Below are 16,660 nucleotides of genomic sequence, written 5' to 3'. Positions count from 1 at the left end.
GATCGATACACTGAGAATACATGGTACTAGTAATACTAACACAACATGTAATATCCAATCATTTATATTACAGAAAACTTCCATGAATAAGATTTTTCAAAGAATAATATTTTTAATCACACTTTTATATTGCGCATCATTTTACCTCCTATGTAATACTATTTTCTTTCCATAGTAAATTTTCGAAGTCATTAAGCAATAACAAGTTATAATGCACCAGTATACCGGGAATAGAGGGGAAAATGAGTCGTGTTTTTACCTTCTAGGTGGCCCCGAAGTGCCTAGTGAATGCGGTGGTTTTGTTTTCGCGCCTAAAATAACGAGGGCCTTACCTACATGTAGGTATCCCGGGGTGCGGGGGCATTTGGCGGGGATTTTATCAACAGTTCGTCCCCAATTTTACCCGGGATTGGCTGGTGTGAACAATACAATACCAACATCGGCAATCCAGATGCACGGTTCCCTTCAAAAGAAGGCCGAATTCAGTGCGGGGTGATACAGGAATCCAGTGGATTTCACGTGAAATCCACTCAAAACGTGAAATCCACTCAGAACTCAGTTATTTAAATTAATGATTTATTTTTTTCGTATACATATTAGAAAGTGTCTCATGAAGGGTTTATATGTCAAATTTTATTGAAATTGGTCAAAAAATAAAGAAGTTAGAGCAATTTTTTGTTTTTTTTTGCCAAAAATAGATCGGAAATCGAGGTGAAATCCAGATTCCGATAAGTGAAATCCACTCATAACTCATTAATTTTAATAAATAATTTTCTGTTTTTGTATATTTATTAGAAAGTGCCTCATAAAGGGTTTATATTTCAAATTTTATTGAAATTGGTCAAAAAATGAATAAGTTAGAGCAATTTTTCGAAAATAGATCGGAAATCGAGGTGAAATCCAGTTTTCGAGAAGTGAAATGCACTCTTAACTCAGTTTAATTAATTAGTAATTGTTTTTTGTATACATTTTGGAAAGTGCCTAATGAAAGGTTTACATTTCAAATTTTATTGAAATATATCAAGAAATGAAGAAGTTAGAGCAATTTTTCGGAAATCGAAGTGAAATCCACTTTTTCAGACGTGAAATCCACTCATAACTCATTTATTTTTAACAATTTTTTTTTGGATTTCACTTGTCAAAATGTGGATTTCACTTCGATTTCCGATCTTTTTTCAAAATAGGTCTACAACTTTCTTATTTTTATATCAATTTGGATAAAATTTGAAATATAAACCCATTATGAAGCCCTTTCAATTATTTATTCTACGGAAAAATAAATGAGTTATGAGTGGATTTCACGTCTCAAAAAGTGGATTTCACTTGTCAAAATGTGGATTTCACTTCGATTTCCGATCTTTTTTCAAAATAGGTCTACAACTTTCTTATTTTTGGATCAATTTGGATAAAATTTGAAATATAAACCCATTATGAAGCCCTTTCAATTATTTATTTAACAAAAAAAAATTGTTAAAAATAAATGAGTTATGAGTGGATTTCACGTCTGAAAAAGTGGATTTCACTTGTCAAAATGTGGATTTCACTTCGATTTCCGAAAAATTGCTCTAACTTCTTCATTTCTTGATATATTTCAATAAAATTTGAAATGTAAACCCTTCATTAGGCACTTTCCAAAATGTATACAAAAAATAAAAATTACTAATTAATAAAACCGAGTTAAGAGTGGATTTCACTTCTCGAAAACTGGATTTCCGATCTATTTTCGAAAAATTGCTCTTACTTCTTCATTTCCAATTTCAATAAAATTTGAAATATAAACCCTTTATGAGGCACTTTCTAATAAATATACAAAAACAGAAAATTATTTATTAAAATTAATGAGTTATGAGTGGATTTCACTTATCGGAATCTGGATTTCACCTCGATTTCCGATCTATTTTTGGAAAAAAAACGAAAAATTGCTCTAACTTCTTTGTTTTTTGACCAATTTCAATAAAATTTGAAATATAAACCCTTCATGAGACACTTTCTAATATGTATACGAAAAAAAATAAATCATTAATTAAAATAACTGAGTTCTGAGTGGATTTCACGTTTTGAGTGGATTTCACGTGAAATCCACTGGATTCCTGTATCACCCCGCACCCGGCCGAATTGGACCAGGCCGAAAAGGTAATTAAGCCGAGTTGACCGACACCGTCTAAGAGTATAGAATGGTTCCAGTTGGTCGACGTTTGATTGAGCGCTAAGTTTTTGTTTAAACTAATAGAGAAGGTATATAATATGCGAAAAATGTATTCAAATGTCACAAGGAAGAGGTGTGGTTGATTAGCGGTAACAGAGATAACGACCTGACGGTATATTTTAGAGGCGATAACTGTGTAAAATTTGAGGTTATTGTTGGCTGCCACATATTTCATAAATTGTTGTCTGCTGCGAAAAGATGGCTGCGCTCAAACCCGTTTGTTCGCTGTGTGGTAAAATAAGGTTATTTACCAGTATTACCAGAAAATCATACATTCAAATTTACAGAAGGTATAGAGTATGATTTAAGTAAACAAGCGTTACACCATATTGCACTGTTGCATGTTTTTTTAACTTTAAAAGGTGATAAAACTATTTCGTATGACGGCTTATTTTTAATAACTTACAGTACACTGTTAATGATATTATGTTAGACCCACTTTCTGATATTCAGCCAAAACATGAACTCATTGTCTGTCCACTTTCCATGGGTTGTGGATTTTCTTTGACTGATCAGTTCATTAAAGAATTTTTAAGGAGTTAACTCTGAGAAAAGCCGCAGAAACTGGATTAGAAGCTCCATGAAAATTTAAATTGTTTGATATACAATTTATTTTTGAGTTGATGATTTTAGTACATGCAATAATATCACACTATGCAGTGAGCTTCTGCTATGCACTTGAAGAAATCGTTAAGTACAAAACAGCAAATGACAACTTTTAATACAGGGCTTTTTATATAGTACCCACGAGTCCAACTATCGGACCCATTCCCAAAGCAAAATATAAGATATTTTTCCCAATCTTCAGAAAAAATTCTTTTTACCTGTAATGGTTCATATTCAACATCCTAATAAATTATGTGATGTAAAATTTCTTTGATAATTGAACTCGGAAATCATTGATTTTCATCACATTCAGAGATCAATATGAAATATTATCTGTAATGATTTATTGCAATAGATATTTACACCCAAAGGATTGATATTGTTTGTGTCTTTTAAAGGGAAAATAAACTGATATTAAATCATTTCGTTGTGCACAGGAGACTAGACAGCTTTTTCTTTTAACTGTAAAATTTCCCAATTTCGGCATTTTCACAATGCAAAATTTCCCAAAATGTTTAGGGTCTTTTTCCCAAAATGGGCAGAAAAAGCCCTGTAATACTTACATGTACTGTACTGAAGATTTTTTAATAAGGGTAAAATGAATTACTTCTGAACAAGAAAGACTTATTCATTGCTTATCTCAAAATCTATAGCACTTCATCAGATGTGGAGTTTCACCACAGACTCATAAATTAATTAAATACCATTGATCTTGCTCTAACAGTAAACTTGACACTCAGTGAGGGATTTAAGCATGGTGAACAACTTGTACCCTCAGAGGGAACCCATGATCATTTGGTTTATTTGGAGCAGGTCAAACATTATCAGTGTACTGTATATTGAATATATTTCTGAATTAAGGGCATTACTGGTTAGGGATAATATTTACTCCGGTACCAATTATTTTCCCACACTGTTAATCCCTTGTTAAGCAGCCCCATAATGATTGTTTATCCTGCACAGGATTGTATGTGATAAAATAGAGCTTCAAATAGGAAATATGATATATTTCTTTAAAAATGAGCAATTAATTTATCAGGAATATTAAGCCAGGTTGTGTCATATTTCTTTAAGCTGATGATAATCATTCTTTGACACCCAACACATTAGAACATAATTCACCTTAAAATACTCTAAGAGCAATTTTTTCCATTTCAACTTCTCTCGTTTTACTTTTTTCTTCAGGTATTTGTGCTTGATTTTGTCTTTCAGACTCAAATACAGTATTGCCAATTGCCATCTCACTATTTTGTGATAAAATTTAAAAAAAAACACCTTAAACTTCTAGCATGCAGTATAACTGTATTAAATGGGCTTGTTTTGTTCGTATGGCTTCTCTTCAATATATCAGTATTTTGTTTATTTGATTGGTCAAGTTCATCCACGGAAGCAAAACAGAAGCCATTGGTTTGGGAGCCGGTGATTGGTTTAGAAATTCACGCCCAGATCCAAGCAGACAGCAAGCTTTTCTCGAGGTCCAGTGCCAAGTTTGGGTCTCCTGTAAACTCCCAGGTGGCCTTTCTGGATGCAGCACTGCCAGGAACTCTTCCTGTAAGCTTCAGATTACTTATTTTTCTAAGCATAATTATATTTATAAATGAATAGTATTCTTACGCTTAAATGTTGACTTTACCAAATAAATAAACTTTTGAAAACAAATATGATTGTTTTTAAAAAAAATACATGAATCACCAGCATGTTTAAATACCAGTAATAGACAACAATGAGATTGATGAAAAGTTGTTCCTATTTGCTGTCTTATATAATAAATATGATTCAGACATGTGTTGTATAAAAAACCTTATTTTTTACTCTAATCAACTGATGATTTCAATATCATAATTTTTAAATATTCAGGTGCTGAACAGGCGATGTGTTGAAGCAGGTGTGGTGACGGCTCTAGCACTGCAGTGTCAGCTCAACAAGGTGTCTAGATTTGACAGAAAACACTACTTCTACGCTGATCTTCCAGTGAGTATGTTGTAAGGCTTCAGTTTTGAACTAAAAGCAAAGATCTCTTTGTGTTATCTTCGTTTATGAGGAAATCATTGCAGCATTTGGCTGCATAAAAACCATTCCCAATAGTTACTGAACCCATCTACCCAAGATATTGAAATGAGTGTATAATCAAAAAAATAAAATGCGAGGATAATGGGTGAAGTAAATTCAAGTAACATTTTGTCAATGACAGCGTTTATTAACAAGCATGCCTGCATATACTGTTGTAATTTATCCACTCTTCTTATTACACAATATAATGGAAGTTGAACATTGCATGTTTGAAAATGAAATATCTAAAAGACTTCATTCTGTCTGATTGTTTGAAATGTTAAGTGTCTTCCTACTCTCCCCTTATGGCAGGTTGGTTACCAGATCACCCAGCAAGACCATGCGCTGGCTAACAATGGGGTGTTCCGCTACACAGTTTTCGGTCAGCAGGACTCAGACATGGTGGAGAAGACAGTGGACATCTTCCAGTTACAGCTCGAACAGGACTCGGGCAAGAGTCTTCATGATGAACTGGACAGGCAGAGTTTGATTGACCTCAACAGGGCAGGTTGGAGACAAACATAATGCTTACCCACACATGAAGGATACAAAATATTTAATACTTATATATGTTAAAATATACAGCAACACTTTAGTGATAATGCTTACTGACTGATTAAGTTTAGTTACCTCAGAATTATATTACTTACAAGGTGTCAGGTGTTAGTGAGCGCCTGTGACCTATGAAGTTGTGTTCCTATTCCACATTTCTCAGAATGTATATTTCTTTTACATTTAATGTACTAGTATGATGTAAAAATGTCTAATTAATCTACAGGAATGATCTTGGTGTTTTTCACAGTTTTGAATTAGGTATATTTTCATTATTTTTCTTGAAAACTTAGGTTGTGCTCTGATGGAGATAGTGACAGCTCCGGGGTTTAGCAGTGGAGATGATGCTCGCTCATTTGTGCGTGACATGCGACAACTGCTAATCACTCTTGGCACCTGTGATGGAAAAATGTCAGGTACAAAGTCTCAGCTGCTCCTAAGGCTCCTGCTGCTCTATTCTTCATCTGATACTTCAAAATGAAAACCGGGCACTACATAACAACATCCAATGAATTAATAATTTTGTAGTTTGCTTTTCTACTTGTTTCAAACCAATATGGAAGGATTACAAGATTCTGGTTAAACGTTAATGTTGTAGATGTGTTAAAGGTGCAAGGCATAGGTTGATGAGATCTTTTTTTAAATACATTATTATGTTTAATTCATTGTACTTTAATGATCAAACTAAAACCTTTATATAGCGATATTTTGGCATTTTTAGCTTGACTATTCCAAGAATAAGGAGGCTTTGCTACTCACCCCAGTGTTGGCAGTGGCGTCTTGTTTAAGTTTTAGGGCAAGTTGCCATTTTTACTTTTAACTCCAATACCCTTTATTAAATTCACTTAATACTTCACACAGTTGTTCATGACCATCACACAATGAATTTACATACTGGTAACTCAATAGTATCCTTAATACAAGTTATTGCCACTGATTGACTAAGAAACTTTGGTTGTAGTTTTAGGGCATGGTAAAGTTTAAGGGCTAGTTCGGAATTTTCATTGATAACATCTATACCCTTCATTCAATGAACTAAATCCTCCACACAATTATTGAAGACCATCTTTCATTTAGGTGACATTACTACATTTTAACCTTAAATACAAATTACGGCCCTTGATTGACTTTTTTTTTTGCTATTTATATTTCTTTCACTGGCACATTTTTAATTTTTTTCACCAGTCTTTTCCAAAAGTGTACTAGTGTGTATGAATGACTTGCATCATTGTTGGGCAGACTGGTTGGAGTGCGGCATCAAGCTCATCTACGGTATTGAATAATTTATTTAGGTTTGACATATAGTGACCAGACTTGGTTTATAGAAAAAAGTTTATGGAGACCTTTCATGAGTTTGCGGTTTGGGCCCCTAGGATCAAGGTCAAGGTCACTGTTATTATAAATATAAAAATGGTTGCTATTGAATAACTTAAGTTACCGTAGGGTTAACATATTGCCACCAAACTTGGTATATAGGAAGAGTTTATGGTGTTCTTCCATGGGATTGTATGGGGCCCTGAGAGTCATGTTCAAGGTCAAGGTCACACCGTTGGGTACTTAAATAACTTAAGTTAGGGTTGACATATTGTGACCAAACTTGATATGTTGGAAGAGTTTTTGGAGGACTTCCAAGTGATTGTGTTTGGGGCCCTTAGAATCGAGGTCAAGGTCACTGTTATCGAAAGTAGGAAAAAAACAGTTGAACATGAATTTCACAACAAAGCCTGAAGTTCGGTCAATCATTGGAAACTTGGTTGGTCACATCAAGGTGTTTTTTGATTACTTTTGAATTTCACTTTTTTATGGCTTTTGACAGGTACATATTACATCATTATTGTATTCATTTTTAAGACAAATGCCCATAGTTGAGCGTGCTGTCCTACGACAGCTCTTGTTTAACTGGGGAATTTGTGTCCAAGTATTAAAAAAAACATTTATAAAGGCTTTTATTTGTTTGTCTGTACACAAATCATATGCCTTTTTTGATTTGATCACTACTGTCAAATGATTAAACATGATAATGCATTAAAATAGAAAAAAATGTGCATCATCCTATTTTGTGCATCGTTAACACTGCTTCACATAACTGAGTAGGATTTTGGCCGGATGGTTCTGTAGAAAAGGGAAAGGGACAGGCTGCTTAGAGTGAAAAGGACACATCAGATCAAATTAATGTGTGTTTGTTTTGAAATCATGTTGTCAATTGTACTTCTTCATGAAATAGATATGTATTAACTAAAAGGACACATTGTATCGGGCTGTGAAGAACTTGTTTATAAAGAAAATGACAGAAAAGGTCAGAAATGTGTTAAATTTAAGTACTTTTATAGTTTCAACTGCCAACTATATTTGGTTTAAATGTATGTATAAAATATAAAAGTTTTGAACAAATTTAAGAGTCTTTGATTATCCTTGGTATTTAATTCTTAAAAGGCAGAAGGATACACATGTTGGTCTTATTGCAGCCAAAAGGATTCTACAAAAAAGGCAGGTAGCAACACCCTTCCAACTTAGTTTTTTTGAACATAATCATTTATTGATGTATAAACATAAGTAATGATAACAATATTAACATTCCCAGAGGGTTCACTGCGAGTGGATGCTAACATCTCGGTGCACCGCCCCGGGGAGCCCCTGGGTGTGAGGACAGAGGTCAAGAACCTTAACAGCATGAGAAGTGTCAGGAAAGCCATAGGTAGGGATTGTTATGTTCAGTTTCACATAACTTTTGCTTCTTTTATATTGGTGTGCTTATACTTAAAAACGTAGTGAAAAGATGTTTCCATCCTTTCTAAAGACTGATAGAATAAAGAGGATCACAATGCTAGCATGAGGATTAAAACTAAACATGGTTAATCAGTCAATTCATTATATGTATTATGATAAATTGTTCATATGAGTGAATGTACTTTCTGGAATTTGAAGGTGTTACATTTATACCTATATACTTCATACAGGGAGGCATTTACTTCAAAAAGGGAGACATTTACTTTATATAGGGAGACATTTACTTCATGTAGAGAGACATTTACTTCGTGTAGGGAGACATTTACTTCATAAAGAGAGACATTTACTTCTTATAGGAGACATTTACTTCATATAGGGAGACATTTACTTTGTGTATGGAGACATTTACTTCGTGTAGGGAGACATTTACTTCATTTAGGGAGACATTGAATTCATTAAGGGAGACATTTGTTCATATAGGGAGACATATACATGTATTCATATAGGGAGACATATACATGTATTCATATAGGGAGACATATACATGTATTCATATAGGGAGACATATACATGTATTCATATAGGGAGACATTTACTTCATGTAGGGAGACATATACTTTATGTAGGGAGACATTACAATGTCTCCCTACATGAAGTGCGAATGCAATAAACATTGTTAATTTGGTTGTGAAAGAACTCTGTTCCAAAGAAATCAACATCAAAACATGGTTGAAATTAGTACTGATGGTACGAGTGTGATGAGGGTGGTGTCATTAAACTTCTGAGAGACTATTCACAAGCCCTTCTAGGTGTCCACTGTGCTGTCCATAGAGTTTCTCTTGCCACCAGCCAGGCTGCGAAACTCATCCCAGAGATAAATGACTTCCAAGGATGGTTACCAATGTCTTCAGGTACACAAGTCTGCCCTGCACTCGAACTGTCTCTGAGACATATAGACAGTATTGAACCTTCCACAGTTGATATTTTGCTGAAGTCCTCATGGTTTGCTGACTGACCCTCGAGGCAGCTGTGAGGGTAATCTACATGACCTACCATGCTCTAGTCATGTGCCAAGAGGCTGATGCCATTGCAGAACTTACATGGAAGGGCCTGCTTCATGAGGTGTCACAGTTCAGATTCTTCGCCCTGACTCATCTACTATTGGATGTCCTTCCATTTCTAACCAGACTGTCTTTGAAATGTATGTCAAAGTCCCTAGACTTTGGTACCATGAACACTTTAGTGAGTACCACATGTGAAAGCTTTGAGGACTTCATTGAGTGTGATGGTGCTTTCACTGATAAACTTGCAGGCTTTGTGAAGGAAATTGATGGGAAGGCCATATACGAAAGACCTGTGTGTGTCAAGAAGGAAATGTGTTGGACACCATACAGAGTAATGTTGTCTTCAGTGGATTTGATGCAGTTGAGAGGGAACTTGAGGAGCTACTGGAGGACTAGGATGAGGCGGGGTTCAAGGCGGAGCTGAGGTACCACACTCAACAGAAAGGACTGATGGGGAGAATGGGACCCCAGTGTATATCCAGAGTTGTAGAGAATGTACTGGAACGGTTTCAGGACATATCAATTGTGGGTAAAATGAATGTGCTGGTGCCTGGCAGTATTGCCAGTTCTGTCCATTGCAAAGTATGGATTAGTTGAGTTTACATGTAAGTGCCTTGTTGAATACTTCAAACCTTATATAGGCAGTCCAGAGATATGCTTGTCGGAGTATTTGGAGTACAAGAGACTAGTGGCCAAGGCCTACCCTACAATTGGACTGTTGGATATAACCAAAGTGTGTATGGGCAAGTTTGCCAGCAAACTGCCAAACATTGTGTTCAGTTATTCCTATGAGCAGTGTTCAGTGTGAGCGTGGGTTCTCTACACAGAATGGTATCATGACACGGCTTCGAACCTCCCTGAACAACAAAAACATGGACACTCTGATGAGAATCAGGGAGGTTGGACCACCCCTGAATGGGAGGATGTACTACCCCTAAATCAGTTTGACTTCAACAGAGCTCTGCTCAAGTGGAAAAGTGCAAAGCAAAGGAAACTTTACCATATGTAGATTAGAAATGTGTAGACGGGGAGTATATTGTATAGTGCTTCATGTCTTGAGAGCTAAGATGTGATAGTATATTGCCTAGGTTTGTTCTTACAATTGATTTTGTTTGATATTGAGCTAGTTCTGTTTGTATGAGCTTATTTGATTTATTTATGCAGTATTTAAATTCTAATTTATTTATGTGGTTATATAAATGCATGCAGATGATATTCATTTAGAAAATAGAAACCTGAAATAGGGGATCATGTCATGATGTGTGTCAAAAAATGAAAGTGCTTCAAATAGAGAGACATGTACCTGATAAAGGGAGAGGCAGACAGTGGACATATTTCTGCTGTATTCCAGATTATGAAATAATAAGGCAGATAGGCATTCTGGAAATGGGAGGGGAGGTTGTCAACGAGACACGCTCCTTCGATGTTGAGACCAGGTGAGCGATTTCAGAAATATGTTCTGTAAGTCACTGTTCTTGGGTGCAAACTCCTCAATGGTAATAGCCTTTAATTGTAAGCCATTCTGGAAATGTACATAGAATTTGGTAAATCTGTGAACAATAATGCTGCACACATGTATTCTTAATTAATTTAGTATTGAAAAACTGATAATATTTAATTATAATCATTACTTTTGATGAGCAAGTGTTGGCACTCAAATGTAATAGTTTAGTATCAATACTTGCGGTATTTGTGTATAAATAAATTAGTTTTTTCATCAGAACAAAAGGATATTGTATTTCATGACATGTTACTATTCGAAGTGAAAAGTAAGACGAACATGTATGTATGTATTTATAAGATTCACCTATTATGTTTGTTTCCAGTGAGACTGTTCCAATGCGAGATAAGGAGGTGAAGCAGGATTACCGCTTCATGCCGGAACCAAACCTCCCTCCACTTAGACTCTACCACAGCATTGACCTCGCCAAAACTGACCCTGACATTTGGAAGTCAAAGATCATCATTGACGACCTTGAAAGGTCAATGCCAACGTTGCCTAGAGACAAGAAACAACAGCTTATGGATAGATATGGCATCAGTCTGTACCAGGCCACCTTTATTGTGGTGAGCTGAATAAATTGAATTCAAATATTTTTTTAAGCACTTGGGAACGTTTTAACAAGAGGTTTTGACCTTTTTTCCAAGTCATTCTCAATGCAATATGCTGTGACATCTATGAACCAGTGCAGATTAAAAAGTAATTCCACGTTATTGAAGAATTTTTTTACTATAACTGTTGTGCTTTATTTCATTCTGATTTTTATTTTAAAAAAACTTGGTTATAGATTGGTGTCGTTAACAATTTGGCATATTTTTTCCATGTTATGAATGCTCACAGTTCTAATTCGATCTTCATGAAGCTTGGTAAGAATATTTTAGCATGATATTTAAGACCAGTGTGAATATGGGTCATCTCAAAAACTAGATCATGAGGTCAAAACAAGAACAATTGTGCGTTTGCTAATTCAACACTGTTAATCTAATCTTCATGAAACAGGATATTTGTCAACATGATATTTTTGACCAGTGGTATATGAGTCATCTGTGATCAAAAGCTGGTTCTCTTGGCCAAATATTAAGGCATAGTTATGGGTGTTCTTGGGGCTATAACTAGGACGGATTAGTGTGAACATTTACCTTTTCCTCTATAAACATAAATCGGGCTACAAAATCGGTTTCCGCATTAACTTTAATTATTACAGAGGTGTGTACACTTTTTGAAGGGAAGGGTTGAGACTTCACCATTGTATAAGTGCAAGCCCAAAAGTAGTAATTCATTAACGAATATCCCTCGTGTTGGGCTACCACCATTACATGCCATATTGTTATTTCATTGTAAAAAGAGGAGGTTCATATAAGACGATGATTGTAAACTGGGCGTTGTGCTAGGTTCTTCATATACTCGAGTTCGCCTCCAGGCGGCCAGGCATGTTGTACATGAGGTGTGGTTATACTGATCTTATAACTGACTCCTTCACAGGGTGAGAATCTGGAGGGGGTATATGAGGAGTTGGTGGTAGGACGGGACGCCGCAAGGTTCACCCAGTTCTTCATATCCGAGTTTATATCCAAGCTGCGCGCCCTCGATCTCACCTGGGACATGTGGTAAAGTATATACGTGTATATTAATGTAGTAACTGTGTTTAAAGTGTATAAATGCGGTCTCCATGCAACCGCAGACTACTTTAAAACGAAACTACGTCAGTTGTAAGACATGTCTGCCCTTTTATATACATTTGCATGAAATATGTGTTAGCAAATTATATTTGATTATATATGTATCTATGTAATATATATAGTTATATATAACATGAACATTGACCATTAAAAGAGAAAACTACATTGCCGGTCGGTGTTACGCGCTCGATTTAATGATGTCAAGTGATTGAATACCACTACAATTTTACTCCTATCCACAGTGCCGTCCCCTCGACCAGAATTGGAGAGTTGTTCGACCTGAGAGACGTCAATAAGGTTTCCCCCACTAATGGACAATGGGTATGTTGACTAGTTAATGCAGCTACGCGCCTAGCGTGGTGTATGACCCCAGTAGTGACACATATGTACGTACCTGTGGTACCTTTCTGGAGAAAAACTGAATATAAAAGATTGCAAGCCCGTAACAAAGACCATGCGGTGTCGGGCTTATCATTAACAGAATTCTGGTTTCTCAACGAATATACGTGTAACCAAGGTCACGCTCATGCCGCTGCCTTTATCGTTTTCTTCTTGTTACAGGTGCTGAAGGCAATGTTGACTGACCCGGAAGTGCGGCCTGCGGAGTGGGTGGAGTCCCGGGGGCTTTGGCAGATCACCGACATCGACGTCCTGACACGCGCATGCCGGACGGCTATCGAGGATAACCCCAATGCTGTATGTAGTACCGTTTAACGTGTACTGAGCAGTGTCCTTTTATTTCACATTTCCACATAAAAAAACAACTGACAAAGCTATGTTAAGAATTAGACATTCGTTTTACGCACAAGGAAATCAAAACGACGATACCTGGACATGATGTAGTTGAAGCTTCACAAGTATTAATACCATTGTTGAATAACATTTTTTAAATGTTATTTAGTTATGAAAATATCATTGAAACGCTTACTTAATTAGACATATTTAAACGAGAAAGCGTTATATACATGTAGCTTTCATCAGTTGCCCGAAATTTCAAAATTCTTAATTAGTAGTTGTTGTGAGATGGGGTTCATTGCAATACATATTGGTTTTTTGGCCTGTCTTCCTATCACATTCTGGAAATATATCAGAACGTTAAAATAATAAAACATGTTTTATTCAGATAACAATCTATTTTTGTCGAGCCCGCGTAAAGACGTAGTTTTCTGCCACCCAAGATAAGAAATTACAAATGTTTGGCCATGCTGGAAATCCTTATCTTGCCCACGCACACAAATAAAGAACATCCGTATGTTAAAAATAAGTTAAAATACAATTTTTACGGTAAGTTTAACTGAACTGGGCGGAAAAGCATCTGTCATGGCCGCTCGTGTAATATAGGTTCACTCAACCCTCGCGCAGGGTCTTCTGTCGTTGAACCTCTTTCTGCAAAATTTCCTACGCTCTGGTTATGATGAACCTATCTTACACAAGCGGCCATGAAATATACTTATTGTCACAATGGAGTTTCCTTATATGTACGTGCGTCAGTGAGTCCTGGTCCGGGCTGTATCTTGACCATGTATTAAAAGTTGAAATGAGAACTCTTGATCGGACCTTGTCCCCGACCAGTCCGCCTCTTAACCAAGCATTACAAAATTTCATATAACTTTTTAACAAGATTTAAAAAAAAATAGCGCGTATCGCCTACAGGTTCAATGTTTGTACCGCAAAGATCCAGGTTACACTTACTGGTTCAAACTGTTAAAATAAGTAACGTTGATAAGACTTGTCTGGATTGAGCCTTGTCTGGGGTGTATCTTGACATGCATAGTAGGATTTTCGAAAAATTGCCATGGATGTTCACCAGGATAAGACGTAGGGTCGCAGGTTCCACGTATTGTTAACTCAATGTTATTTTGTGTTATAACTGCACGAAAGAGCATTTAATCGGTGCTAAATGCTCCCCCAACGGACATGTTGCCATTTGCCTTCTAGTTTTAAAAATCGGTTTGTACATATATTGTTTAATTACCGCCTGGACAATAAGCTCGGGTTCAATATGTTACCATATAAGTACAGCCGGTTCCATGTGTACTGCTAGTTAGTGCTAGTTAGTGCTAGTTATGTGATGTACTAGAACAATTAATGTTCCTGTTTATTATCATGAATGACGTCAACATAGAATGATGTGAAAGGGCGGAGAAAACAATTACGTGCTGTTAACCAATCCTTACATCATAACAGATACATTTCGTTTTCAAATTACCTTGGGTGTAATTACTTTATAAATAGATAGATATTGCTGCCTAATAATAGTTTGTTAAAAGGTAGTTGGAATGGTTGGCGCAGGGTTGGTCTTTAAGTGGTAAATTTTCAGAAACATGAAATATGTACATTATCGTGGATTCGGCATTTATAACGCCCTGCTGATTGCTGGTTCATGACGAGCTGTGTTGTGACTGTTGTCTCATTGCTGTTGTTGAGATGAACACTAATTTTGCGTGCATTTTTCTCTAAGCACCCTTTACTCAACTGCTTTTTAGGACGTCGAGGCGTCGTCTTAGCGCTGGTGTTAATGTTGTTGTAGGTACCGTCGCTGTCGGAGGAATCGCCTAAATGTTTAAAATTGATCAGAAAATCCACGAGAAACGTTAAACACGTTGTAACAAAATTAATTACAGTACGAATATTTGTAACCAGGTCAGTTTACGGGTATGTGTAACTTGGCTTCTCACTCGGTCTAAAAGAAAAGAAGTGCGAAAGTCTTCCTTTGATAGGCTGAGAAATACAACGTGCGTCGGGCATCAGCAGCTTAGTCTCACTATATTTTCAGGCCCGGAAATACCTTCGAGGGAAAGCGCGGGGAATGGCCACGCTGATGGGGGCCGCCCGTCGGGGGACGGAGAACCGGGCGGACTCATTAACGCTCAACCGGATGCTGAGGCAGATGTTGGCGGACAAGGCAGAGGAGGGCGGGAATGATGCGGATAGCAAGGGGAAATAACATCGCCTGTGCGATAGTGTAGGTGACGTTGGAGAATGGTGGGGTTCATGTTTCATGGTGCTGAGACTGAAAAGACTTGGTGGCATTTAATAAAAGACTAGTTCCAATGTCATAAACCAAGTCACCTACAAGTGTAAAGAAGCGCGTACATTATTGTTTGTGATTCTGAAACGGTGGTTAAAAAGTGTTAAGTTTGTCGACATTTGCTGTTAATTTATTGAAACATACATAATATTCCATTTCGTATGATTATGCAGCTGAATACAACTGCTAAAATGAAGTTGTTGTTTTTTCAAAATGGACCAATAGTACAATTTCCTCTTATTACAATAGCATTTAAGAACTCCCAATAAACGTTATGGAATAAAACGCTATAAAGGTGAGACATTTTAGTGACCCATTACCTGTCGTAGAATTATCTCGGATACATTAATTAATTGGCCAGGTTAGGACTTCCCGTAATTGTTATTAGCAAATTCCGCTCCGCTGTCTCTAACGATAAAATCAGCATTTACACTCAACTCGCTGACTTTATTTGCATAATAAAGACAGTTGCTATTGTGTGTCGTTTTAATTAATTGGAGCCAATTTCTTTCTTAGTTTACTTTTCTGGTGATAAAACGTATCTAACGGAAATAGGAAGACCAATAAACGGCCAAAGTTGCCACATTTTATGCGCGGATTCCCTGATAACGGGGCCAAGCCAGGTAGCTTAACGATATTGGATTGTAAAAAGCATCGAAATTATCACTGATGCTGTTTTCGAAATTAGAAATTGATCGCTAACATCATCATTTCAAGAAATGGAATTGGAAATTTTAGATTACTTCGTCATCTCAAGTCCTGTCATATTGACACAACTGTGTTAACGTTGTCTTGTCGCACTTGCAGACTTCTAGCAGGGGCGTAACGCGGCGCTATAGGAAGACTATACACTATTTTAGAGTTTAATCATGTCTCATGGTTCATGGTTTAGAAACACATACACTTGTACTGCTCTTTAGTTCACTCAATGATTTGATATGTTGTTGAGCTTTTGTTTCAGCGTTGTGAACGTTGGTTCTACTGGTGATCTTCCAACACATTTATGTGAAACAACGGAGTACGTTTTGCACGTTTTTGGTGAAAGAGGCTAACCTAGTCTATTGCCTTACATTTCCATGTATGAATTTCATGGGCTCAGGGACCGGTAATTAAATGTCCTTATGTTGTGTCTTTGGAAATTCAAATGGCATAGTCGGTACATTTGTTTATATGTCAGAATGGGAAATAGGTCACGTGTTGGAAAGGCCTGTTGAAACTTCTCAATACCCAACTACCTACCATCGA

The 16,660-nt window shown here is 36.5% G+C and overlaps 1 protein-coding gene across 1 annotated transcript; it reads left to right on the top strand.

Moving 5' to 3' along the window:
• Positions 1 to 2,195: 2,195 nt before the first annotated feature.
• Positions 2,196 to 15,611, top strand: LOC128216992 (glutamyl-tRNA(Gln) amidotransferase subunit B, mitochondrial-like). The gene is made up of 12 exons (XM_052923772.1): positions 2,196 to 2,496; positions 4,189 to 4,363; positions 4,670 to 4,783; positions 5,174 to 5,369; positions 5,707 to 5,829; positions 7,995 to 8,108; positions 10,556 to 10,640; positions 11,031 to 11,271; positions 12,188 to 12,312; positions 12,627 to 12,705; positions 12,946 to 13,080; positions 15,161 to 15,611. Exons 1-12 carry the CDS (start codon positions 2,405 to 2,407, stop codon positions 15,329 to 15,331), a joined length of 1,650 nt encoding a protein of 549 aa, XP_052779732.1. The 5' UTR covers positions 2,196 to 2,404; the 3' UTR covers positions 15,332 to 15,611.
• Positions 15,612 to 16,660: the final 1,049 nt, after the last annotated feature.

Source organism: Mya arenaria, chromosome 14 (genome assembly GCF_026914265.1).
Source record: "Mya arenaria isolate MELC-2E11 chromosome 14, ASM2691426v1".
Taxonomy (NCBI): Eukaryota; Metazoa; Mollusca; class Bivalvia; order Myida; family Myidae; genus Mya; species Mya arenaria.
This window is presented reverse-complemented; position numbering and strand designations above follow the sequence as displayed.

Coding starts and splice junctions, on each gene's coding strand:
- LOC128216992 (XM_052923772.1), top strand. CDS start 2,405: ATGGCTGCGCTCAAACCCGTTTGTTCGCTGTGTGGTAAAATAAGGTTA. Junction 8,109..10,555: donor AAGTGTCAGGAAAGCCATAG/GTAGGGATTGTT, acceptor GCTGTATTCCAG/ATTATGAAATAATAAGGCAG. Junction 13,081..15,160: donor TCGAGGATAACCCCAATGCT/GTATGTAGTACC, acceptor CTATATTTTCAG/GCCCGGAAATACCTTCGAGG.